Source organism: Aquarana catesbeiana, linkage group LG05 (assembly GCF_042186555.1).
Source record: "Aquarana catesbeiana isolate 2022-GZ linkage group LG05, ASM4218655v1, whole genome shotgun sequence".
NCBI classification, from domain to species: Eukaryota; Metazoa; Chordata; class Amphibia; order Anura; family Ranidae; genus Aquarana; species Aquarana catesbeiana.
Window position 1 is genome coordinate 652752789 of NC_133328.1, and position 26966 is coordinate 652779754.

The 26966-nt window shown below is 50.9% G+C and overlaps 1 protein-coding gene across 1 annotated transcript in view; it reads left to right on the forward strand.

Annotated features, from left to right (window-relative positions):
* Nucleotides 1–26966, forward strand: part of LOC141146132 (SCO-spondin-like) — a 146323-nt gene that overhangs the window by 43343 nt on the left and 76014 nt on the right. Inside the window, 23 exon segments of the mRNA XM_073632887.1 lie at nt 344–546; nt 2337–2464; nt 2544–2653; nt 2804–2953; nt 3914–4007; nt 6029–6420; nt 6713–6864; nt 6866–6944; nt 8687–8860; nt 10022–10221; nt 10223–10271; nt 10429–10551; nt 12061–12164; nt 12248–12479; nt 13423–13575; nt 15180–15320; nt 15411–15593; nt 19057–19207; nt 19873–20032; nt 20154–20208; nt 21803–21901; nt 22935–23153; nt 25041–25168. Coding sequence (XP_073488988.1) covers nt 344–546; nt 2337–2464; nt 2544–2653; nt 2804–2953; nt 3914–4007; nt 6029–6420; nt 6713–6864; nt 6866–6944; nt 8687–8860; nt 10022–10221; nt 10223–10271; nt 10429–10551; nt 12061–12164; nt 12248–12479; nt 13423–13575; nt 15180–15320; nt 15411–15593; nt 19057–19207; nt 19873–20032; nt 20154–20208; nt 21803–21901; nt 22935–23153; nt 25041–25168 — 3479 coding nt within the window.

Below are 26966 nucleotides of genomic sequence, written 5' to 3' on the forward strand. Positions count from 1 at the left end.
GTATAAAATCCTTGGGTTCCGTTCACACGTGTGCCGGTCTGGAGGTTCACACGTGTGCCGGTCTGGAGGTTCACACGTGTGCCGGTCTGGAGGTTCACACGTGTGCCGGTCTGGAGGTTCACACGTGTGCCGGTCTGGAGGTTCACAAGTGTGCCGGTCTGGAGGTTCACACGTGTGCCGGTCTGGAGGTTCACATGTGTGCCGGTCTGGAGGTTCACGGCATCCCTTGTGTCCGGAACCTTCTCCACATATGAACTGGGTCACCTGTACCGGATTCCTGCACCTCACCCAGTTGACCCATTGACTGTTCTGGTATCCTGATAACCCGATTCCTTCCCTCCAGGGACCCGCGTCTACGTAAAACTGGACCCATCGTTCCGGGGGAGGGTCAGCGGACTGTGCGGGAACTTTGATGGGGACACAGAGAACGATTTCACCAGTCGTCAGGGGATCGTGGAACCCACAGCCGATCTGTTTGGAAACAGTTGGAGGATGAGCCTGTTGTGTCCGGAGGTTCAAAGCGATGACTTTGAGCATCCGTGTACGGTACGGCAGATACATGACGGACATCTGGTCAGACCGCGTACTCCTTATGTAAAGAGGGGCAGTAGACTAGGGAAGGAGGAACGATTGCTGGAGAGAGGTGGGACCAAAATCTGATTGGGGTGAGAGGTTGTTGGTACACAGATATGATTGGTTGAGAATGGTGGGACACAGATATGATTGGAGGAGGATGGTGGGACACAGATATGATTGGAGGAGGATGGTGGGACACAGATATGATTGGAGGAGGATGGTGGGACACAGATATGATTGGAGGAGGATGGTGGGACACAGATATGATTGGAGGAGGATGGTGGGACACAGATATGATTGGAGGAGGATGGTGGGACACAGATATGATTGGAGGAGGATGGTGGGACACAGATATGATTGGAGGAGGATGGTGGGACACAGATATGATTGGAGGAGGATGGTGGGACACAGATATGATTGGAGGAGGATGGTGGGACACAGATATGATTGGAGGAGGATGGTGGGACACAGATATGATTGGAGGAGGATGGTGGGACACAGATATGACTGGTTGAGAATGGTGGGACACAGATATGATTGCTTGAGAATGGTGGGACCAGGGGCGGACTGATAACTCATGGGGCCCCCGGGCAATAGGAGAATATGGGGCCCCCAGGCAATCAGAAATTATGGGGCCACACAGTATACAATCACACAGTATACACATACATGTACACACAGTATACGCAGACAGATGTAAAAAAAACACAGATTTATACATACTGTCCCTGGTTTTACTGAGGCTGGCAACCCTGATGGGGCCCCCTAGTGGCCCAGGGCCCTCGGGCAGTGCCGAGTGGCTTAATGGTCAGTCCGCCCCTGGGTGGGACACAGATATGATTGGTTGAGAATGGTGGGACACAGATATGATTGGTTGAGCCTGGGTGTCTCTGTCAGTATATGTCAGCTTCCCCAACTGTGGAACCAGGAACCAGGTATTATAGCTGAAGGTGCAAACTGGAACAGACTTTATTGTAAATTCACACAGAATATGTAGCATACACAATCAGGTAAGAGCTTGCTCACCTTATCCTAAACAATGCAAACTGTAAACAGTAATATCAGCACAGAAAGAAGACCCAGGGCTGTCCAAATCTCATTACCCAGCTTTCGGTTGTGTAATCTGTCCAATAGACACGTCATCATAAGACAATCATACAATGTTCCAGCAGTCTAATACAGTGGAATTAATTTACTGTATCTTCATAGATCTCTTGATGGATATTGTTGATGAATATTTCTGTCCCAAGTGGAGGAGCTTCTCCCACCCTGTCTACAGGAGGGCCACCATATTCCCTCAGACCATTACCCTGTACAGGATTAATATTATGCCTTTCCATCCACTCCAGAAAGGAAGCTTTATTGTCCCCATTGAGAGAAGTAATCCAAGCCTCGCCCTCAGCGTCCATCACATTGTTGTCCATCATTAGAGAACGATCTGCTCTCTCCGTAGGATCAGAGGCTCAACTGAGCTCTTTACCATGATCTGACCAGGAGAAGCAAACAAAGACCCCAGTCTCCTCTATGGGCCATAATCAGTGGGTAGGAGGCTTGCCCCTAGTCCCCGCCAAAAACCCCTGTCCTGGTTGGGTCTGTCACAAGGAGTATGGTGGGTGAGACACAGATATGATTGGTGGAAGATGGTGGGATAGAACTGTGATTGGTGGAGAGAGATGGGACAGAACTGTGATTGGTGGGTAGACTGTGGTAACGGTAGATGGTGAAATGACCTCCTGTTGCCTTGTGTGTTCCTCTCTCAGGAGAACAGTCACAGGGTCACCTGGGCGAGGAGGAGTTGCGGCGTCCTCATGCAGCCGGTATTCTTGCCGTGTCATCAGGAGGTCCCCTGCCAGCAGTTCTATGACTGGTGTGTGTACGACGCCTGCGGGTAGGTGAAATCAGAGGACAGTTGCTGTGTATTCAGGAGATGTAACACCACAGACCACTTACCTCTTCTGTTCTCTCAGGTGTGATTCTGGTGGTGACTGCGATTGTCTCTGTACGGCCATTGCCACGTACGTGGAGGAGTGTAACCAGCGTGGAATCTATATTCGCTGGAGGACGCAGGACCTGTGCCGTACGTATCTCTGATAGAGGTTGTGGAATGTGATGTGTTCCATGCTGAGACTTGTAGTTTCATTGCGGCCAACAAGCCCCCAAAAGCAGGAGATTGTAGAAGATTGCTGCATATATGTACATAGGAGGTCTAACAATCACTCTCTTCCAGCAATGCAATGTGATAACGGTCTGGTCTATGAAGCCTGTGGACCGCCATGTCCCCGCACCTGTAAGAACATGGCGCAGGAACCGGAGGAGCGATGTGCATCTGCGTCCTGCGTGGAGGGCTGCTTCTGTCCGCAGGGGAAGGTCCTGCATGGTGAGCAAACGGCGGACATTATTAGGTGTCGGAGTAATACAGAGTGACACCTTCATACATGAAATGTCTGATACGGAGCTCAGTATGTGAATGTGCAGATAGTCCTCCTGGGTGCAGATAGTCCTCTTGGGAACAAATAGTTTTCCTGGATGCAAATAGCCCCCCAGGGAGCAGATAGTTCTCTTGACTCCAGATAGTCCTCCTGGGTGTAGATAGTCCTCCAAGGAGCAGATAGTTCTCTTGACTGCAGATAGTCCTCCTGGGCGCAGATAGTCTTCTTGGGCACAGATAGTCCTCTTGGGTGCAGATAGTCCTCCTGGGTGCAGATAGTTCTCTTGACTGTAGATAGTCTTCTTGGGCGCAAGTAGTCCTCCAGGGTGCAGATACTTCTCCTGGGTGCAGATGGTCCTCCTGGGTGCAAATAGTTCCCCAGGGAGCAGATAGTTCTCTTGACTGCGGATAGTCATCCTGGGTGTAGATAGTCTTCTTGGGCGCAGATAGTCCTCCTAGGTGCAGATAGTACTCTTGTACTCCTGGGTGCAGATTGTCCTCCTTGGTGCAGGTAGACTTCTTGGATGCAGATAGTCCTCTAGGGTGCAGGTAATCTTCTTGACTACAGATAGTCCTCCTGGGTGCAGGTAGTCTTTTCGGTTGTAGATACTCTTCCTGGGCATAGATAGTCCTCCTGGGTGCAAATAGTCATCCAGGGAGCAGATAGTTCTCTTGACTCCAGATAGACCTCCTGGGTGCAGATAGTCCTCCTGGGTGCAGATAGTCCTCCTGGGTGCAGATAGTCCTCCAGGGAGCAGATAGTTCTCTTGACTGCAGATATTCCTCCTGGGCGCAGATAGTCCTCCTGGATGGTCCTCCTGGATGGTCTTCCTGGGTGGTCCTCCAGTGACAGTCATGCCATGTATAGTATAGGGATTGATCAGTGTCTCCTCTCTCTCCATCACACAGAGGGAAGTTGTGTGGAACCACCGGAGTGTCCGTGTTTTTGGGACAATCTTCCATTCCCGACCGGAGCTGCCGTTCAGCAAGGCTGCCACAACTGGTAGGTCCCACCTCTTTCTTTCATTGGATTTTAGTTTTTTTAATCATGGAGGTTCACTATCCCATGTGGGCGTTACCTAGGGAGGTCTCCATGGAAATGTAGCCTGCCTAGGAATGCCCACTACTCCAGACTGACACCCTCCCATCAAGGCATTTTGGTATTTGCATAACTCCTCCCACTGCTTGCATCAGGACTGAGAGCTCTGGAGAGGAGTACTGAGGTCGGGGGCTGGGAGGTTTTCTTTGTACAGCCCCCTGCTGGCCCCTCCCACCAGCCATGATCTGTCTGCATTGAATAGAGAAGAGCAGAGACCCAGTGATGACATCACTGGGTCAAATAAGGAATGTAAAAAAAAAAGAAAAGGTTGTATTTAATGATGTCACTATCATGTTGATGAGGGGGGAGGGGAACCAGGGAAGGCAAAATATATAAGTTCAGCTTTAAAATATTTCAGTGAAAGTTTTTTGTTATATTTGTTCAAAAATCCCTGTTGATCCTGCCAAAAATACAGTGCCGCCCTCCACCCTCCTCAGTGTTATCTCCAGCAGTGTAATTAGCCCTCCCAGCAATCTATGTGGACTACAAACCACCTTCCCCTTATGGTGTAGAGATGAGGAAAGGAGGAGGTGCCCTGTAGTTCTGTCCCAGGGTGACAACGCTGCTCCTCCATAGATACAGTGAGTGAGTGTTGTCACCCTGGGACAGGAAGTGTGTTAGTGGGAGATCAGGAGAGGTGGGAAGTTTTCTGTAGTCCTATCCCAGGATGACAACGCTGCTCCTCCATAGATACAATGAGCGAGCGTTGTCACCATAGGACAGGAAGTGTGTTGGTGGGAGATGAGGAGAGGGGTGGGGTTCCAGGTGACAACACTTCTCCTCCATAGATACAGTGAGTGAGCGTTGTCACCATAGGACAGGAAGTGTGTTAGTGGGAGATGAGGAGAGGGGGGAGTGTTCTGTAGTCCTGTCCCAGGGTGACAATGCTTTTCCTCCATAGATACAGTGAGTGAGCGTTGTCACCATAGGACAGGAAGTGTGTTGGTGGGAGATGAGGAGAGGGGTTCCAGGTGACAACACTTCTCCTCCATAGATACAGTGAGTGAGCGTTGTCACCGTAGGACAGGAAGTGTGTTGGTGGGAGATGAGGAGAGGGGTGGGGTTCCAGGTGACAACACTTCTCCTCCATAGATACAGTGAGTGAGCGTTGTCACCGTAGGACAGGAAGTGTGTTGGTGGGAGATGAGGAGAGGGGTGGGGTTCCAGGTGACAACACTTCTCCTCCATAGATACAGTGAGTGAGCGTTGTCACCGTAGGACAGGAAGTGTGTTGGTGGGAGATGAGGAGAGGGGTGGGGTTCCAGGTGACAACACTTCTCCTCCATAGATACAGTGAGTGAGCGTTGTCACCGTAGGACAGCAAGTGTGTTAGTGGGAGATGAGGAGAGGGGGGAGTGTTCTGTAGTCCTGTCCCAGGGTGACAACACTTCTCCTCCATAGATACAGTGAGCGAGCGTTGTCACCCTGGGACAGGAAGTGTGTTAGTGGGAGATGAGGGGTGGGGTTCCAGGTGACAACGCTTCTCCTCCATAGATACAGTGAGTGAGCGTTGTCACCGTAGGACAGGAAGAGTGTTATTGGGAGAGGGGGGAGTGTTCTGTAGTCCTGTCCCAGGGTGACAACACTTCTCCTCCATAGATACAGTGAGCGAGCGTTGTCACCCTGGGACAGGAAGTGTGTTAGTGGGAGATGAGGGGTGGGGTTCCAGGTGACAACGCTTCTCCTCCATAGATACAGTGAGCGAGCGTTGTCACCCTGGCACAGGAAGTGTGTTAGTGGGAGATGAGGGGTGGGGTTCCAGGTGACAACGCTTCTCCTCCATAGATACAGTGAGTGAGTGTTGTCACCCTGGGACAGGAAGTGTGTTCCTGGTGGGATCAGGGGATGGAATGCCTCCAGCACGTCTCAGGGCCGGTGATCTTGCGGTGATATTTCTCGGATCTCATCGGATTCTCTTCTTTCAGCTCCTGTGTCTCCGGCGTCTGGCGATGTCCCGATGAGCCGTGCTCCATCTCCCGCTGCGGAAGCGATGAATTCGCCTGTCACCTGAGCGATCGATGTGTGCCCGGCGCCTGGGTCTGCGACAATGAGGATGACTGCGGTGATGGCTCCGATGAGATCTGCTCCCTGACCTGCGCCCCGCAGGAGTTCCGCTGTGCCAACGGCCAGTGCGTCCCCCTGGGGCACCGCTGCGACGGCAGAGCCGACTGCGCCGACCACTCGGACGAATGGGGGTGCCCCGCGCCGGCCTGCAGCAGCTCCGAGTTCCGCTGCGCCAACGGCCGCTGCATCCCGCTCTCTCACGTCTGTGACGGCGACCTGGACTGCGGATTTGCCGACGACTCCGACGAATCAGGTGACTTTTTGGGTCTGTTTTTTCTAATTTTATTGTTGTGGTTTTTGTGTTGTCTTGTTGAATGTAGTTGTGTCATTTCCATTTGGGATTAATAAAGTATTCTGAATCAGAATCGGATTGGTTTATGTGGATGAGTTCAGAAAGTTCTCATTTTATTGGGACTTTCCATTAATCTGTGGTCACAGTGCGGGCGGAGCAGCATGGACAGGCCTGGTGGTCCAATCACACTGAGATCAGAGAGGTGGAACTCCACCCGTCATGAAATCAATTGTCCTCTTCTGTCTGTCTCTAGGCTGCTCCACGGGCTGCAGTTCCGCCCACTTCCAATGCTCGCTGGGAAAGTGCGTCCCCTATGTCCACCGCTGTGACGGCCATGACGACTGCGGGGACCTCAGCGACGAGAGAGGCTGCCTCTGCCAGACCAACCAGTTCCAGTGTCCGGACGGGCTGGTGTGTGCCGAAGGAGAAGGTGTGTGACAGTTACAGCGACTGCGCCAATGGAACAGATGAGGCCGTCTGCTCAGGTAAGTCGGTCCAATCTACAAAACAACCAATGGCATTCCAGGACAGGTAGGGGGTCAAATTTTGCTTGGATGGTTCATGAGAAGCTGGTTGACCCCATCACATTTCTGTACCAAGTATTTTATCTTCTATGTCTGATTTTTGGTGGTTGTCCACATGGGAGCCGAAGAAGGTTCTGGGTCTTAGTGGTAGTCAGGATATCATGGTTGGCTCCTGTGTAGCTTCTATCTCTGTATTATTGTAGGGTCGGGGACGTGTCCTCCTGTGTTCTGGGTCTTAATGGTAGTCAGGATATCATGGTTGGCTCCTGTGTAGCTTCTATCTCTGTGTTATTGTAGGGTTGGGGACGTGTCCTCCTGGGTGCTGGGTCTTAGTGGTAGTCAGGATTTCATTGTTGGTTGCTGTGTAGCTTATATCGGCAGGGTTGTTGATATGTCCTCCTTGATTTTGGGTTGATGTGGGTTTTGATGGATGGAGTCAGTCTATGGTTGTTGGGTGTTGTGTAGTTCCCATCTCTGTACTATTTCAGGGATGTTTCGTTATTGATCTTGGTAGTAGGCAGCCGATGATGGTTGGCTCCTGTGTAGCTTTTATCTCTTTATTATTGTAGGGTCAGGAATGTGTCCTCCTGGGTTCTGAATCTTCATGGTAGACAGTCTACGGTTGTTGGTTGCTGTGTGGTTTCTATCTCAGTACCATTGTAGGGTCGGGGACGTGTCCTCCTGGGTTCCAGGTTTTAGTGGTAGTCAGGATTTCATTGTTGGTTGCTGTGTAGCTTCTATCTGCGAGTTGGTGATATGTCCTCCTTGATTTTGGGTTGATGTGGGTTTTGATGGATGGAGTCAGTCTATGGTTGTTGATTGTTGTGTAGTTCCTATCTGTTTACTTTTTCAGGGATGTTTTGTTCTGGATCTTGGTGGTAGGCAGTCTGATGGTTCGCTCCTGTGTAGCTATTATCTCTTTATTATTGTAGGGTCGGGGATGTGTCCTCCTGGGTGCTGGGTCTTAGTGGTAGTCAGGATTTCATTGTTGGTTGCTGTGTAGCTTATATTGGCAGGGCTTGTGATATGTCCTGGGTTCTGGGTCTTAGCGGTGGTGAGTCTATCATTGTTGGTTGCTGTATAGTTTCTACCTCTGTATTATTGTAGGGTCGGGGACGTGTCCTCCTGGGCTCGTGGTCTTAGTGGTAGTCATTGTTGGCTCCTGTGTAGCTTCTATCTCTTTATTATTGTAGGGTCAGGGACGTGTTCTCCTGGGTTCTGGGTCTTAGTGGTAATCAGTGTATGATTGTTGGTTCCTGTGTAGCTTCTATCTCTTTATTATTTTAGGGTCAGAAATGTGTACTCCTGGGTCTTAGTGGTAGTCATAGTTGGCTCCTGTGTAGCTGTAGGGTCAGGGACGTGTCCTCCTGGGTTCTGGGTCTTAGTGGTAGTCAGTTTATGATTGTTGGCTCCTGTGTAGCTTCTATCTCTTTATTATTGTAGGGTCAGGGACATGTTCTCCTGGGTTCTGGGTCTTAGTGGTAATCAGTGTATGATTGTTGGCTCCTGTGTAGCTTCTATCTCTTTATTATTTTAGGGTCAGAAATGTGTCCTCCTGGGTCTTAGTGGTAGTCATTGTTGGCTCCTGTGTAGCTTCTATCTCTTTATTATTGTAGGGTCAGGGATGTGTCCTCCTGGGTCTTAGTGGTAGTCAGTTTATGATCGTTGGCTCCTGTGTAGTTTCTATCTCTTTATTATTACAGGGTCGGGGACGTGTCCTCCTGGGTTCTGGGTCTGCAGAGATGGGTTGTGTATCAGAAGACAGAAGCGTTGTGATGGGACACCCGATTGCACAGATGGATCAGATGAAGAGATGGAACATTGTTCATCACTGCACCCGGAGAACACAACGCTGTCCACACACAGCACAACACCAGGTGACCTTCCTGCATTTATTTATCTCCAGCTAATTTTTTACATTTATTTTAGAACAATCCAAACTATTCGATTATTCGGTCTCTTTAGTGGAGCCATCAATGATCATAGTGTACAGTATATTGTATTGTAAGTTTAGTTGTTGGCAGCTGGTCACACATGATGATATTGTACAGGGGACACAGACATTTTTGTGGGGCCCCAGTCATACAGACACACATGTGTTCGGAGGCCAGGATGGGTGGAAGGTGATGAAGTCAGGAAGGTGATTTTAGGTGGGTATTGGAGCACATGGTTGACATCTTCACAGACACCATACAGTTGATGTTCCTGAGGGGATTTGAACCAGAAACCTGTTGCTACATGACCAGAGTGGCGCTGCACTACCTGTATGTTGGGTAACGTAATGACTGAACATGTGAAATATTTAATTTGATGAGTCTTGATAATATGATGATAGAACAGATTGGACGCTCCTCAGCAGGTCTACTGTTAGAAATCATGGGGCACCATACAGCCTACCTGAAAGGCCCCTCATCATGGGGCACCTGATGCAGCCTACCTGACGCCCCAGCCTGGGTGGATGTGTGGGTGCAGGTTTATGGCCCCGAACATGGCTACACTCACATGGACACACCACCCACCGTACCTGTGTGAGTGAGCCCTTAGCTATGCTTTTTTTTAATTATTCTCTACAATTTTTATTTTACTTTTTTCATTTTTTACATTTTTATTAGCCTTCGTGTGGGGGAGGGGAGAACTTTGGTGAAATATCAGGGGCCTAAAAGACCCCTGATGTCAGAGAAAGAGAATGAGGACACGGATCCTCAATCTTTAGTCTAAAGCCTCAGCATCTCTGTACAGAGGCCCCTTGTTCATTCACAAACTGAAGCATAGTAAACACATTACTGGGGTGCAGTTACTGGAACTGATCCCCCTGTGGCTCCCCCTGCAGCAGCTAACAGCCGGCGGGAGAGAGAGGGGGGGAGTGCTGAGTTTGGAGCTGCCTACACCATTAAGCTGCCCCGACTCTCCCTGTTGAACTGATGAAGCCTGTGGCCCATACACGAGGGATGGTGCTACCCCCTTCTTGGTGGCCCAGCTCCTCATTATCTATGACTAAGAAGGATCTATTCTAATCTTTCCTGTTTTTCCTTCCGCAGGCGGTGTGTCCGTCTCCCGCTGTGGCCGTTATGAGTTCCGCTGTGGCAGTGGCGAATGTAGACCCCGTGGCTGGCTCTGCGATAACGAGGTGGACTGTATGGACGGCAGCGATGAAGATGATTGTAACAGGAGCTGCGATCTGGACCACTTCAAGTGCTCGCTGAGCGGGGAGTGTGTGGGGTACAGCCAACTGTGCGACGGGGGTCCCACACTGCCGTGACCAATCAGACGAGAGCATGGACAACTGCGGTGAGTCACATGACCATGATATCATAGTGACATCCCAGCATAAAATTGTGAAAAAATTTAATAACGGAAGTCTGAGCCCGTGTCCTGTCTGGTGTTACCAATCACAGTAATCCTGGAGGTTCCGGATTAGTGATATTCTTTACATTTCTATTGGCAGGTTCCACTCAGATCCCGCCCTGTCCCGGGCACTTCATCTGCGCTAACAGGATGTGTGTGAACATCTCCGTGGTATGTGATGGCTCTCCAGACTGTCCACAGGGAGAGGATGAGAAGACATGCGGTGAGATTTGGGGTGTTCCCTAGGGGTGGGATGGTGGTGATCGGGGGGGGGTTGGTGACTCTAGTAATGGTTTGGTGGTGAGATGGGGGGGGGTTGGTGACTCTAGTAATGGTTTGGTGGTGAGATGGGGGGGGGTTGGTGAATCTGGTAATGGTTTGGTTGTGAGATGGGGGGGGGGGGTTGGTTTGGTTACTGGTAATGGTTTGGTGGTGAGATTGGGGTGGGTTAGTTTGGTGGTGAAATTGGGGTGGGTTGGTGACTCTGGTAATGGTTTGGTGGTGAGGTGAGGCGGGGGGGGGGGGGTTGGTGAGATGGGAGGGTGGGTTGGTGACTCTGATAATGATTTGGTGGGTAAATGGGGGGAGGTTGGTGACTCTGGTAATGGTTAGGTGGTGAGATGGGGGGGGGGTTAGTTTGGTGACACTGGTAATGGCATGGTGGTGAGATGTGGGGGGCTTGGTGACTCTGGTAATAGTTTGTTGGTGAGATGAGGGGGGGGGGGGGTTGGTGACTCTGGTAATGGTATGTTGGTGAGATGGGGGGTGGGTTGGTGACTTTGATAATAGTTTGGTGGTGAGATGGGGGGGGGGGGGGTTGGTGACTCTGGTAATGGTATGGTGGTGAGATGGGGGGTGGGTTGGTGACTTTAGTAATGGTTTGGTGATGAGATGGGGGGGGTGGTGACTCTGGTATTGCAGGGTTGGGTTCCCTGGCAGCGGTATCATTGTCGGATGGTGCTGTATGGTGGTACGGTGGTGATATGAGGGCGGAAGGTCCTCCCTGATGGTGGTGAGATGTAGAGAGGAGGTCCCTGGCAATGGTATGGGGGTGAAATGTTGTAGGGGGGGAGGGGGGAGATCTGGGGAAGGGGTCCCTGGTGGTGGTATGGTGGTGAGATGGAGGGGTCCCCAGTGGTGGTATGGTGGTGAAATGTAGGGAGGAAGTCCCTGGCAATGGTATGAGTGTGAAATGCTGTGGTAAGATCTGGTGAAGAGGTCCCTGTTGGTGGTATAGTGGTGAAATGTGGGGAGGAGGGGGAGTTCCCTGGTGGTGAGATGGGGGGGGGGGGTCCCCAGTGGTGGTATGGTGGCGAGATGGGGTGGTCCCTGGTGGTGGTATTCTGATGAAATGTGGGTGGGAGGTCCATGACGATGGTGAGATGCAGAAGGTGTTCCTGGCAATAGCACGGTGTTGAGAAGTGGGGATGGGGAGGTCCTTGGCATGGCATTGCTATAGTACTCTAGTATACTACAGATGGAAATATGTAGCTTATAGATTACATTAGATCTTCTATCCTGTATGTGAGAAATTATTATTTAGTTGAGGCAATGTTGTGATTATGAGTCCAGTAACCTGAGAACCGAAATGGGTCATGTGTCACCAGAGTTTCTTCAGCATCTCCATTACGTGTTCTGTCTCTAATATCCGGTCTGTAGTACTGAGCTATTCTGCATCATCAGAATCCTCTCTGAGATGGATCCACCTGTAACTGATGTCTCCCTCCTGTAGAGAGAATTTTGGTGACCCTCCCCCCGTCCGTCCAGGAGAATCAGACCTCCACCATCTGCCCCGAGTACTCCTGCCCGGATGGACGATGTCTGATGTTCAAGCAGGTAGAGTGGAGACAGTCGTTTACATGGAAGGTTCTCTGAATTTCCTCCACCTGTCCTACATCTTTTCTCTTCTCTGTTCTCAGGTGTGTAATGGAATCTCAGATTGTGGAGAGGAGTCTTCTGGTTGGGTGGCAGCAGATGAGGGGGAATGCGGTTTCTGGAGCCCATGGGGTGGATGGAGTGAATGCAGCCAATCATGTGGTCCCGGCATGCAGACCAGAAAGAGAGTGTGCACCAATCCGACTGGAGATATCCTGAGGCAGTGCCGGGGCGAGCCAAATGAGGACCAGCAGTGCTTCTCCGTGTCCTGTCCAGGTAAGGAGTATGCCCTGCTGGTCATTGATGGGGCATCCATGGTCATATTTGGCTCTGTCTCTTCCTGTCTTATGCTTTTCACAATGTATTGAAGGACAGGAGGAGGGTGGATGCTAGATGGAACAATTTCTAGAGAGCTCTGGGTCCTCCAGTTGGGCTAACATGAACCTGGAAGTGTGCAGTGACGTTGTGGGACTTACTGTGGGTTCCATGCCTCTGCTGGTCTCCTTTCACTGATTGTGAATCACGCTAAACCAGCCAAGGGCAAATGGAAAGGCAGGTACACATGTGATGAGGAGGGTGCAGCTCATCAGTCAGTGCCCTCCCACCCAATATGAAAACACTGCACCTGGGGCAGCTGCCCCTCTTGCCCACCCTTGTCCCAGACCTGCTGCCGATTTCCTTCCTGGCGTATGATTACAATGTGTTTGGGAGAGATGAAGAACAGTGCTGAGATGGAGAGATTTTCACATTTTTATGTCAAGTGTTCTTGACTTATCACTTACCTCCTCTCTACACTGGGAGGGCAGGTGGAGTACAGCCCGGGGTCTGACACCCTTAGTAAATTTGTAGAAGAATAGAAATGGATTATTGCACACCAAAAGGGTAGATGGGGTACAGCCCAGGGTCTAAAACATTCAGTCACTTTGTGTCTAGGAGGGCAAGTGAGGTACAACTTTGGTCCTGACACCCCCATTCATGTTGGGTCATCGCTCATTGCCTTCACTACGTGCTGAAACTGCTATTCAATGGGTCAATCAATATGGTGGTCTTCTCGGTCTCATTGTGGAAGTGCTCCGCTGTCAACCTGAGCACACCGCCTGCCGAATAACCCAGCCACACACACTATGAATGTTCAGATATCAATAAGATGAGCTTTATTGTTCCTTATAGATGACATCTTCCTTTCTTAACTCTTCTTGTCCTCATTGTCTCTCGGCAGTGGACGGTTCCTGGACTGAATGGACAACATGGTCAAACTGTACCCAAGACTGCAACGGGGTGGTGATCCGCCGAAGGGAGTGTACCCCACCACAAAACGGGGGGCGCCACTGCTCTGAGCTTCCACAATCCTCACCTGTATCTCTGGAGATTGGTAAGATGGGTTGGGGCGTTGGTGAGGAGGATTCTGGGAATAACTTTCTTATCAAGCTCAATCTTAAGCATGCAGTTGATTCAGAAGAGGCAGGAAACCTTTAAAAAACATGGCCCAATTTGCACCAGTGGGGGATAAAATCCTTTCTCAACCCCAAAGGCAATTGGGCCTTCCTTAGAATTGAGTTGGCCTGACCTAATTCCTGAAGAAGTCTACTCCACATAGTCACAGCTCTTACTCTTAGGAAGCATTTCCGTATTTTGAAGTTAAACCTCTTTTCCTAAGAAGCAGAATTCCCCTTGTCAACTGTAATGACCTTAAAGTGAATAAAGCTGCATCAAGTTCACTCTTTGGACCATTTTATGGTCATCATATCCCTCATCATCATCATCATCCATAGTGATCAAATAATTCATCATCGGCGATTCGTCATAATCCACCGTGATCATATACCTCATCATCATCCATGGAGATCATATCCTTCTTCGTCATCATCCATGGGGATCATATCCTTCTTCGTCATCATCCATGGTGATCATATCCCTCATAATCATCATCTATGGTGATCCTGTCCCTCATCATCATCATCCATTGTGATCCTGTCCCTCATCATCATCATCCATGGTGATCATATCCCTTCATCATCATCATCATCATCATCCATGGTGATCATATCCCATCATCATCATCCATTGTGATCCTGTCCCTCATCATCCATGGTGATCATATCCCTTCATCATCATCCATAGTGATCAAATACTTCATCATTTTCTAATCTATGGTGATCATATCCCTCATCATCCATGGTGATCATATCCCTCATCATCCATGGTGATCATATCCCTTCATCATCATCCATAGTGATCAAATACTTCATCATTTTCTAATCTATGGTGATCATATCCCTCATCATCCATGGTGATCATATCCCTCATCATCCATGGTGATCATATCCCTCATCATCATCATCCATGGTGATCATATCCCTCATCATCATCAGCCATGGTGATCATATTCCTCATCATCTTCAGCCATGGTGATCATATTCCTCATCATCATCATCATCCATGGTGATCATATTCCTCATCATCATCATCCATGGTGATCATATTCCTCATCATCATCAGCCATGGTGATCATATTCCTCATAATCTTCATCCATGGTGATCATATTCCTCATCATCTTCAGCCATGGTGATCATATTCCTCATAATCTTCAGCCATGGTGATCATATTCCTCATCATCTTCATCCATGGTGATCATATTCCTCATCATCTTCATCCATGGTGATCATATTCCTCATCATCATCATCCATGGTGATCATATTCCTCATCATCATCATCATCCATGGTGATCATATTCCTCATCATCTTCATCCATGGTGATCCCCTTAATCGTCTCTTCTCTGTGGAGAATGAATTCAGTTCCTTGTGTTCTTCGGCCGTTTAGTCCTCATGGACAGTTTCCTCCATCAGATCTACTGAACCCCATGTGACGGACAATCCTTCCTTTTCATAAATCTGAGTTTTATTTCTCATATTAATCTGGAATCTTCCATGTAACAGACAGGGGAGGGAATGACGATTTGTGATTTCCCTGCAGATGTGTGTCGACAAGATGGCTGCCCAGAGTCTCCGTCTTGTCCTGCCGATCTTCAGCATAAGCCGTGTGCCCCGTGTCCCCAGACCTGCTCGGATCTGACCAATAAGAGGACCTGCCATGGCGATGAGCACTGTGTTCCGGGTAAGACGATTAAAGGAGACGCCTGTGATCTCTGTGTGTGTGGTGCCACCTCTGTGCTGCTCTCACCGCTCTCCTCATTTCTCCTTCCAGGCTGCTGGTGCCCTGATGGGCTCCTGATGGACAATATGAATCACTGTGTGCATCCAGAGGAGTGTCCCTGTGAAGTGGAGGGCGCCACCTACTGGCCCGGCCAACTGGTCAAAGCCAACTGTCAGATCTGCACCTGCCAGGAGGGTCAGATGAAACAGTGCCGACCAAACCCGGAGTGTACCGGTCAGTGCTCAGCAAAGTGCAGTCTACTGCCAGGAGCTGGGTGGTAGGAGCAGTGCCAGGACAAGGTCATCTAGAGCCCAGGGCAACATGCCAAAGTGCACCCCCCTCAAGATGTATGAGCGTTACGTGTCAGCAAAAATCACCCCCCCCCAAAAAAAATTGAGCACTAATCTGCATGCTTACCCCCCAGTACAAATCTGCCCCCCCCCCTGCTGAAATTCCCCCTCCCAGCACATATCTTTGCCCCCCCAATCCCTCCAACACAAATGCCCCTCTGCCAAAAAACTCACCCCTCCTAGCACAAATCCTCTACTCCTCAAATTTCCCCTCCGAGTACACCCCCCCCCCACTCCAAATCCCCCCCTCCTAGCACAAATCCACCCCTCAAATTTCCCCTCCTAGCATAAATCCCCTCCAAACAAAAATTTCCCCTCATAATTCTCCTTCCCTTCACCTCTTCTAGCACAAACCCCCCAAATCTCCCTTCCTAGCACAAATCCTCTTTCCCCCCACTCTTAGCAATTCTTACCCCCTTCCTCCTCCCAAATTGATCCTCCTAACACAAATCCCCTCCCCTTCAATCACCCCGCAGTGCCCCCCCCTCCTTCTCACATGAAACCACAGTGCCCAGGGAAGCCGCCCCTCCTGCCCACTCCTTGTCCCGGCCCTGGGTAGCAGGATCGAACACTCTCTTGTTAGGTCCTGTGGTAGTCTCTTAGTTCCTTGCACTGTGTAGCAGTTTCTGGTAGAGTGACATCACTGATGCATTGGGGGTGCGGGGTATGTGTAAGGGGGTATGGAGTACGTGTAAGGGGGTGCGTGGTACGAGTAAGGGGGTGTGGAGTACGAGTAAGGGAGTGCGGGGTACGAGTAAGGGGGTGCGGGGTACGAGTAAGGGGGTGCGGGGTATGAGTAAGGGGGTGCGGGGTACGTGTAAGGGGGTGCGGGGTACGTGTAAGGGGGTGCGGGGTACGTGTAAGGGGGTGCGGAGTACATGTAAGGGGGTGTGGGGTACGTGTAAGGGGGTGCGGAGTACATGTAAGGGGGTGTGGGGTACGTGTAAGGGGGTGCGGGGTACGTGTAAGGGGGTGCGGAGTACATGTAAGGGGGTGTGCGGGGTACGTGTAAGGGGGTGCGGAGTACGTGTAAGGGGGTGTGGAGTACGTGTTAGGGTGGTGCGTGGTACATGTAAGGGGGTGCAGGGTACGAGTAAGGGGGTGCGGGGTATGAGTAAGGGGGTGCGGGGTACGTGTAAGGGGGTGCGGAGTACATGTAAGGGGGTGCGGAGTACGTGTAAGGGGGTGCGGAGTACGTGTAAGGGGGTGCGGGGTACGTGTAAGGGGGTGCGGGGTACGTGTAAGGGGGTGCGGAGTACGTGTAAGGGGGTGCGGAGTACGTGTAAGGGGGTGTGGAGTACGTGTTAGGGTGGTGCGTGGTACATGTAAGGGGGTGCAGGGTACGAGTAAGGGGGTGCGGGGTATGAGTAAGGGGGTGCGGGGTACGTGTAAGGGGGTGCGGAGTACATGTAAGGGGGTGCGGGGTACGAGTAAGGGGGTGCGAGGTACGAGTAAGGGGGTGCGGGGTATGAGTAAGGGGGTGCGGGGTACGTGTAAGGGGGTGCGGGGTACATGTAAGGGGGTGCGGGGTACGTGTAAGGGGGTGCGGAGTACGTGTAAGGGGGTGCGGAGTACGTGTAAGGGGGTGCGGGGTACGTGTAAGGGGGTGCGGAGTACATGTAAGGGGGTGCGGAGTACGTGTAAGGGGGTGCGGGGTACGTGTAAGGGGGTGCGGAGTACATGTAAGGGGGTGCGGAGTACGTGTAAGGGGGTGCGGAGTACGTGTAAGGGGGTGCGGGGTACGAGTAAGGGGGTGCGGGGTACGTGTAAGGGGGTGCGGGGTACGTGTAAGGGGGTGCGGAGTACGTGTAAGGGGGTGTGGGGTACGTGTAAGGGGGTGCGGAGTACGTGTAAGGGGGTGCGGGGTACGAGTAAGGGGATGCGGGGTACGAGTAAGGGGGTGCGGGGTACGAGTAAGGGGATGCGGGGTACGAGTAAGGGGGTGCGGGGTATGAGTAAGGGGGTGCGGGGTACGTGTAAGGGGGTGTGGAGTACGTGTTAGGGTGGTGCGTGGTACATGTAAGGGGGTGCGGGGTACGTGTAAGGGGGTGCGGAGTACGTGTAAGGGGGTGCGGAGTACGTGTAAGGGGGTGTGGAGTACGTGTTAGGGTGGTGCGTGGTACATGTAAGGGGGTGCAGGGTACGAGTAAGGGGGTGCGGGGTATGAGTAAGGGGGTGCGGGGTACGTGTAAGGGGGTGCGGAGTACATGTAAGGGGGTGCGGAGTACGTGTAAGGGGGTGCGGAGTACGTGTAAGGGGGTGCGGGGTACGTGTAAGGGGGTGCGGGGTACGTGTAAGGGGGTGCGGAGTACGTGTAAGGGGGTGCGGAGTACGTGTAAGGGGGTGTGGAGTACGTGTTAGGGTGGTGCGTGGTACATGTAAGGGGGTGCAGGGTACGAGTAAGGGGGTGCGGGGTATGAGTAAGGGGGTGCGGGGTACGAGTAAGGGGGTGCGAGGTACGAGTAAGGGGGTGCGGGGTATGAGTAAGGGGGTGCGGGGTACGTGTAAGGGGGTGCGGAGTACATGTAAGGGGGTGCGGGGTACGAGTAAGGGGGTGCGAGGTACGAGTAAGGGGGTGCGGGGTATGAGTAAGGGGGTGCGGGGTACGTGTAAGGGGGTGCGGGGTACATGTAAGGGGGTGCGGGGTACGTGTAAGGGGGTGCGGAGTACATGTAAGGGGGTGCGGAGTACGTGTAAGGGGGTGCGGGGTACGTGTAAGGGGGTGCGGAGTACATGTAAGGGGGTGCGGAGTACGTGTAAGGGGGTGCGGGGTACGTGTAAGGGGGTGCGGAGTACATGTAAGGGGGTGCGGAGTACGTGTAAGGGGGTGCGGAGTACGTGTAAGGGGGTGCGGGGTACGAGTAAGGGGGTGCGGGGTACGTGTAAGGGGGTGCGGGGTACGTGTAAGGGGGTGCGGAGTACGTGTAAGGGGGTGTGGGGTACGTGTAAGGGGGTGCGGAGTACGTGTAAGGGGGTGCGGGGTACGAGTAAGGGGATGCGGGGTACGAGTAAGGGGGTGCGGGGTACGAGTAAGGGGATGCGGGGTACGAGTAAGGGGGTGCGGGGTATGAGTAAGGGGGTGCGGGGTACGTGTAAGGGGGTGTGGAGTACGTGTTAGGGTGGTGCGTGGTACATGTAAGGGGGTGCGGGGTACGTGTAAGGGGGTGCGGAGTACGTGTAAGGGGGTGCGGAGTACGTGTAAGGGGGTGTTGAGTACGTGTTAGGGTGGTGCGTGGTACATGTAAGGGGGCGCGGGGTACGTGTAAGGTGGGAGTCTACAGGAAGAAGCCTGAGATTTACCATCCCCCATACACTCTATATGATGATTGATGCGTCTGTATTTCTAGTGAACTGCGGCTGGTCGGCCTGGTCACCCTGGGGAGAGTGTCTGGGTCCATGTGGGGTGCAGAGCATCCAGTGGTCTTTCCGTAGCCCCAACAATCCCAGCAAACATGGCAATGGGAAGCAGTGCCGTGGAATCTACCGGAAGGCCCGCAGGTGAGTGGAGGTGTTGCCATGGAAAGGTGTCAATGTGAGAGAAGGAGCCACCATGGAAAGGGGTCAGCGTGAGAGGAGGAGCCACCAAGGTGTGGTGTTAATGTGAGAGGAGGAGCCACCATGGTCAGGTGTAAATGTGACTGGAGATGCCACCAGGGCTAGGGGTCAATGTGAGAGGAAGTGCCAACATGGCGAGAGGTTAATGTGATTGGAGGTGCCGCCATAGCTAGAGGTCAATAAATACATGGGCACCATCACAGTGAGGTGTCAATGTGATTGGGGGTGCCACCATGGCTAGGGGTCAATGTGAGAATAGGTACCACCATGGCTAGGGGTCAGTGTGATTGGAGGTGCCACCTCGACGAGGGGTCAAAGTGAGAATAGGTGCCACCATGGCTAGGGGTCAGAGTGATTGGAGTTGCCACCTCGATGAGGGGTCAAAGTGAGAGGAGGTTCCACCACAATGAGGGGTCAAAGTGAGAGGAGGTTCCACCACAATGAGGGGTCAAAGTGAGGGGAGGTGCCACCATGGCAAGGGGTCAGTGTAAGAGGAGGGGCCGTACAGGGCAAGGTGTTGGTGGTAGTTGTACGGTTGACGCATAGTACCTCCAGATCCCTTTGTATTCTCTGCCCCTGACAGATTTATCTCCCCTCTTTAATTCCAGGTGTCAGACGGAGCCGTGTGAGGCGTGTACACACCATGGGAAGACATACAGCACCGGTGAACGTTGGAGGTCTGGAGAATGCCATGTGTGCCAATGTCTGCTCAACCTGAGCGTACAGTGCTCCCAATTCTGCCAGTTCACTAATGTGGGGTGCCCCAAGGTGAGATCTATAGTACTGTACGGTCTGTAGAGGTGTCATCATCCATTATATAATACATGCAGTAACCCATAGCAACCAGTTAGCATTCTCCACCCACAAGACTGTGCTCCATCTCTTGCAGGGTCAGTTCCTGGTGGAGGGTTCAGGGGACACCTGCTGCCATTGTTCAGAAACAGGTGAGTGTATGTCCATCCGCCGTCATGATAAATGGCACCGCCTCCTGTTCCCGGTAAAAATACATAAATAGTAAATATGAGATCACAGCTGGTTTTATTAGTCGGATGTAAATGAACGGAATACACATTATCACTTTATACTTTCTGTAGTCAGTCACTAGAACTGCAGAGGAAGCCAGCTGACGGGAGTGGGAGAGACAGATACATGGATTGCTGGTCTCTGGGAAAGTTGGTGAAACTGCAGGGGGAGGTGGTGGGACCCCACGGAGGGGGTGGAGAGTTAAGCAGGGAGATGTGGTTGTACCTCTGGGGAATGTGGTTGGACTCCTGGAGGAGGATTGGGGGGGGGATTGGGACCCCTGGGGGAGGGCAGTAGGAGGAGGTGGGACCCCAGGGAGATGTGGTTTGACCCTGTGGGGAGGAGATAGGACCCCAGGGGTGGTAAAGCAGGGGGAGAAGGTGGAACCTCAGGAGGATGTGTTTGGACCACTGGGGGAGGACAGGGGGGAGGAGGTGGGACTCCAGGAGGATGTGAGTGGACCCCTGGAGGGAGGGGGGGGCCCAGGGGTGGTAAACAAGGGGGAGGCAGTAGAACCCCAGTGGATATGGTTGGACCTCTGGGGGATGTGGTTGGACCTCTGGAGGACAGGGGAGGTGGGGAAGGTGGGACCCCAGGGGTGGTAAACCTGGGGGAGGCAGTGAGACCCCTGGGGGAGGGCAGTGGGAGGAGGTGGGACCCCAGGGAGATGTGGTTTGACCCTGTGGGGAGGGCAGGGGAGGAGGTGGGACCCCAGGGTTGGTAAAGCAGGGGGAGGAGGTGGGACTCCAGGAGGATGTGGTTGGACCCCTGGAGGAGGGAGGGGAGGTAGGACCCCAGGGGTGATAAACAAGGGGGAGGCAGTAGAACCCCAGGGGGATGTGGTTGGACCTCTGGGGGATGTGGTTGGACCCTGGGGAAGGAAAGGGGGAGGTGGGACCCCAGTGGGTTGTGATTGGACACCTGAGGGAGGGCAGTGGGAGGAGGTGGGACCCCAGGACGATGTGGTTGGACCTCTGGATGAGGAGGTGGGACCCCAGGACGATGTGGTTGGACCTCTGGATGAGGAGGTGGGACCCTAGGAGGATGTGGTTGGACCTCTGGGGGAGGGGGTGGGACCCCAGGAGGATGTGGTTGGACCTCTGGGGGAGGAGGTGGGACCCCAGGGCGATGTGGTTGTACCTCTGGGGGAGGAGGTGGGACCCCAGGAGGATGTGGTTGGACCTCTGGGTGAGGAGGTAGGACCCCAGGAGGATGTGGTTGGACCTCTGGGGGAGGAGGTGGGACCCCGGGAGGATGTGGTTGGACCTCTGGGGGAGGAGGTGGGACCCCAGGAGGATGTGGTTGGACCCCTGAGGAAGAACAGTGGGAGGTGGTAAGAACCCAGGGGGACGTGGAGGGACCCCAGGGGGAGCTGCTGAGACCCCAGGGGGGCGTGGTTGGACCCTATGGGGAGTTGGTGGGACCCTGGGAGTATTAAGAATCAAAAAAGAGATTTGTGTATATTGGTTATATTTCCATAGATATAGATATTGAACACCTATTCCCTTCCCTCAGCTCCAAACAAGACAGAAGGTTCCAGCATGCAACCTACAAGCCTTCCGGTCACCATCCCCATCCCTGGGCTTACTACCTACCCACTGCCCACTGCAGGAGGTAAGTACGGGGGACGTGTGATGTATCTGTGTGAATTCATGATATGATAAGCATGGAAAGCCGACACTTCATTAACTGCCTGGTGACTACACGTCTCTAGTATACATCACAGAGGAGGAGGAATGCAGTTTCCCTTAGAATTTATATCGAGGCATTAGACCCAGGACAACTCGCTAACAGTAGCAAGATACTTGTTTGATGGAGGAGAAATGAGAAAAGACCTTCTTTTGGGGAGGTAGAACAGTGGTGTGGTGGAACAGTTATCACAGCCTGCGATGCCACCACTGGAGGACGACTCACCCAAAAACTAGCGTGCATACAGTCTGGCGCATTCTAAAGGTTGTGGAGCCTAGTAATTCCCACACGCCTCTGAGATTTCAGAATTTGGAATCCTGGCATCCTTTTGCTTTTCCTACTGCCCAAACACGCACCAGGCACGCGGTTTAGGGGAGATTTGGCCCACAAATGCACAGACCAGCACATCATCCCAATCACAGCAGGTCCAAACATACCATGGCTGCTATGAACCGGCCCATAAAACTATTCAGTCCATCCTTAGGTTGTTCCATAAGGCCAGGATGTACCATTTAATGTCTGCGTTAGGCTCACAGTGCTATCATAATACAATTCCTCCTTCTACAATGAATATTCTAGATGTCATTATAGATGACACATAATTCCTCTGATCTAAGAGTGATGGTTCCCAGACAGTGCAGGGTCTTAGATTCTAAAGGCCTCTTCTTCCTTGGGGGTGGTAGTTGGATGGTCTGCGATTCTTCTCTGATGGTCCATAAGGTGAACGATGATGAACTCATCCACACCACAAGCCTGCCTGGTCCCATCAGAGATTTGCTGGCAGCTCGATGCTCATTCAGGTCTGCGGGACAATCTTGTCATGCTCTAAGTTGTGAACGTTCGTCTAAACTAACACTGAATAAAGAAAATATCTTCTCACTTCTACATACATTCATGTTGATTTAATATTCAGTGCCAGGTCACCGATTCTCACCATGTCTGTCCCTTGTCTTCACAGACGAATGTTATAAACCTCTCCGGATCTCCCAGCTCCCACCGTACAGCTTTACAGCCTCCTCAGAACTCGTTGATCATCCGGCATACACAGCCCAGCTCAACCGAGTCTCTCCGATGGCGGCACTTCATGGCTGGAGCCCACAGAACAGTGATTACCCAGATCACCCGGCCAGGGCACCCCATCTACAGATTGACCTGCAGGAGCCGAGGAACCTTACAGGTATATGGACTGGTGTCAGGTCATCCAGGGTTTGGCCCAGATCATTGTGGATCACCCGCAGGAGCCCAGGAACCTTATAGGTATCTGGACTGGTGTCAGGTCATCCAGGGTTTGTTCCAGATTTTTGTGAATCACCTGCAGGAGCCCAGGGACCTCACAGGGACCTCACAGGTATCTAGACCGGTGTCAGGTGATCCAGGCTTTGTTCCTAGATCTTTTATGGATCACCGGCATGCAGTGAGGAACCTCACAGGTATATGGACTGGTGTCAGGTCATCCAGGGTTTGGCCCAGATCATTGTGGATCACCTGCAGGAGCCCAGGAACCTCACAGGTGTCTAGACTGGTGTCAGGTGATCCAGTGTTTTTCCAGATCATTGTGGATTACCTGCAGGAGTTGTGGAACCCTCACAGGTATCTAGACAGGTATCAGATGATCCAAAGTTTGTTCCAAATTATTGTGCATTATCTGCATAAGCCAAGGTACCTCACAGGCATTATAACTGGTGTCAGGTGATGCAGAATTTTTTTCCAGATCATTGTGGACCACCAGCAGGAGTTGTGGAACCTCACAGGTATCTGAACTGGTATCAGGTGATCAAGGCTTCCGTCCAGATCATTGTAGTTCACCTGTAGGAGCTCAGGAACCTCACAGGTATCTGGACTGGTATCAAGTGATCCAGGACTTGGTCAAGATCATAATGGAACCCCTGCAGGGGCCAAGGGGCATCACAGGTCTCTAGACTGCTGTTAGGTGATCTGGGGTTTGTTCCAGGTCATTTTGGAACACCTGCAGGAGTTGTGGAACCTCATAGGTATCTGGACTGGTGTGAGGTCATCCAGGCTTTTGTCCAGATCATTGTGGCTCACTTGTAGGAGCCCAGGAACATCACAGGAATCTGGACTGGTGTCAGGTAATCCATTTGGTGAAGATCATTGTGGAACACCTGTAGGAGCTGAGGCGCCTCACAGGTATCTTGTAAGGTATTAGGTGATCTAAAGTTTGTTCCATGTTATTGCGGATCACATGCAGAAGCCAAGGGACCTCACAGGTATCTGGACTGGTGTCCGGTGATCCAAGATTTGTTCCAGATCATTGTAGATCACCTTCAGGAGCCAAAGAACCTCACAGGTATCTGGACTGATGTCAGGTGATCCGGGCTTCCGCCCAGATCATTGTGGTTCGCCTGTAGGAGCCCAGGAACCTCACAGGTTTCTGAACTGGATTCAAGTGATCCAGGACTTGGCCCAGATTATTTTGGATCACTAGCTGGAGCCCAGGAACCTCACAGGTATCTGGAATGATGTCAGGCGACCTGAGGTTTGTTCTAGATCATTGTGGATCACCTCCCCTGGACTGTATTGTGTATTCACACATCTGGGAGTGATTTCTGTGTATGATCCCTTCCACAATGTATCAGGAATGGGCACAGTCTCCCTCATAGCCATCCACAGACTTCAGAGGGCAACCACGTGTGTGGACATGACCCCGGACACAGCACCAGAGCGGGTCTATGACTAAGCACCCCATAGTGGTGCTTGTCATTGATCCTGTGCCTCTGATGTCTTTGTACCAGAAGAATTTTTAAACCGTCTTCAATAAAGGTGTCAGCAGAGTGCGGCCGTCCAGCCTTTTCTTCGATTCATTCCTACATGTAGAGCCAGCGCCTGTTTCCATCAGCAGGTGGGATGCATTATGAGATGTCTGCCTAGAGCCGTGTTCTTTTGTTGTAGAGCGGGTCACATTGTAGTGTCCTCTGGTATAGAGAGGGCGGGAGGAGCAGAGAGGAACATATCTCTGGTCATATGGCGGTATGATCGTACCTGAATAGACAGGTATACTTTGGGATATACTCTCATTGTGATGTCACTCTCCATTGTGTTCCAGGAATTGCAGTGCAGGGTGGCGGATCCTTCGATTTCTATGTCAGCAGCTTCTCAGTCCAGTTCAGTGATGACGGGATACACTGGTCCAATTACACCGAGAGGAGCTCTGACACTGAATCAGACACCAAGGTGAGTGCCAATCCTGAGGAGCACCCATGGCCAGTACAATGAGATGTACACACGCCTAACCCACATGTTACATGTGATTGGTGTACCCACATATAACATACATGTCACAGACTGAACATGTGTGAAGGAAGACTTCATGGAAGGCAGCTTGGAAAGGTTGACGCTATGATTAATCTCCTAGTGGAGCAGGTGGCATCGCGTTTGTGCCGGATACTAATAAACATTAACACCGGGTTTTTGTGATGAAGAAGATTTTTTGGGATGCCACGATTGATGTGATGGCCAATGGAGCAGGACGTAGAGTGCCTTGGCTGGAGTAACCTAATCTACGTTCCAGCTCAGTTGGTCGCTCACCACCTCCATCATTGGGGAGGACAACCGCAGTCTGCTTCCTCTAGGCCCTAAAATAGCACTCCATGGCAGCCGGTATCTCAAGAGGTCCTCCGGGGAGGGAACATTCCAGCAGCTTCCCACAAAGCTCTAAAGGCCAGGATGTCTCAGATACATCCTCTCTAAGTGAAAACCCCAGAGGGAGGGCCATGTACCACAAAGTGCCTGAGGTATTTATTAACACTCCCAGCATGCACCAGATATTCCCCAAGCTGCTGATTGGCCAAGTATTAATGATATCTCTCACTGGAGCCAGCTGTATACAGCAAGTGACCGACACAGCGCCCTCCATGCTTAGAGAATGGTAACAAAGATCTACAATATCACATAGATAATACAGAAAATACTAGACATGTGCAGAAGGAAAACATGATGGTTATATTCTTTTTTATTCTTTTCTATTGTTTTTTTATTCTATTCTTTTCTATTCTATTTGAATTCATTCTATTCGAAATTTGAATTTTCAGAAGACGGTTATATCCCTATTTTTTTTATTCTATTTTTATATTTTATTACTTTTTCTATTTTTGTATTCTATTCTTCTCTGTTCTATTCTGTTCAGTTTTACGCTATTGTTTTCTATTCTATTATTTTATTTTCTATTCCATAATTTTCTATTTTACTCTATTCTTTTATATTCTATTCTAATATTTTATATTCTTTTATATTCTATTCCTCTATTTTCTATTATATTTGATTCTATTCTTTTATTTTCTATTCTAATATTTTCTATTCTTTTTTATTCCTTTAATTTGTATTATATTTGATTCTATTCTTTTATTTTCTATTCTATATTATACTATTCTTGTTTTCAAATTTGTGTTATGCCCTGTACACACGATCGGACATTGATCGGACATTCCGACAACAAAATCCATGGATTTTTTCCGACGGATGTTGGCTCAAACTTGCCTTGCATACACACGGTCACACAAAGTTGTCAGAAAATCGGATCGTTCTAAACGTGGTGACGTAAAACACGTACGTCGGGACTATAAACGGGGCAGTGGCCAATAGCTTTTGTCTCTTAATTTATTCTGTGCATGCGTGGCACTTTGTGCGTTGGAATTGTGTACACACGATCGGAATTTAACCAATCGGATTTTGTTGTCAGTAAAATTTTATATCCTGCTCTCAAACTTTGTGTGTCGGAAATTCCGATGGAAAAAGTCCGATGGAGCCCACACACGGTCGGAATTTCCGACAACACAATCCGATCGCACTTTTTCCGTTGGAAAATCGGACCGTGTGTACGGGGCATTAGAGTTCGATTCAAATTAGATTTGAATTAGAATTTTGGCCGAATTTAGTTTTGTTAATTCAGATTTGTTTCATTTCGTTACCATTGTAATTCGGATACATCCATATCTCCGAATAACGAAAAATGTATGAAAATTTCGGTTCAGAA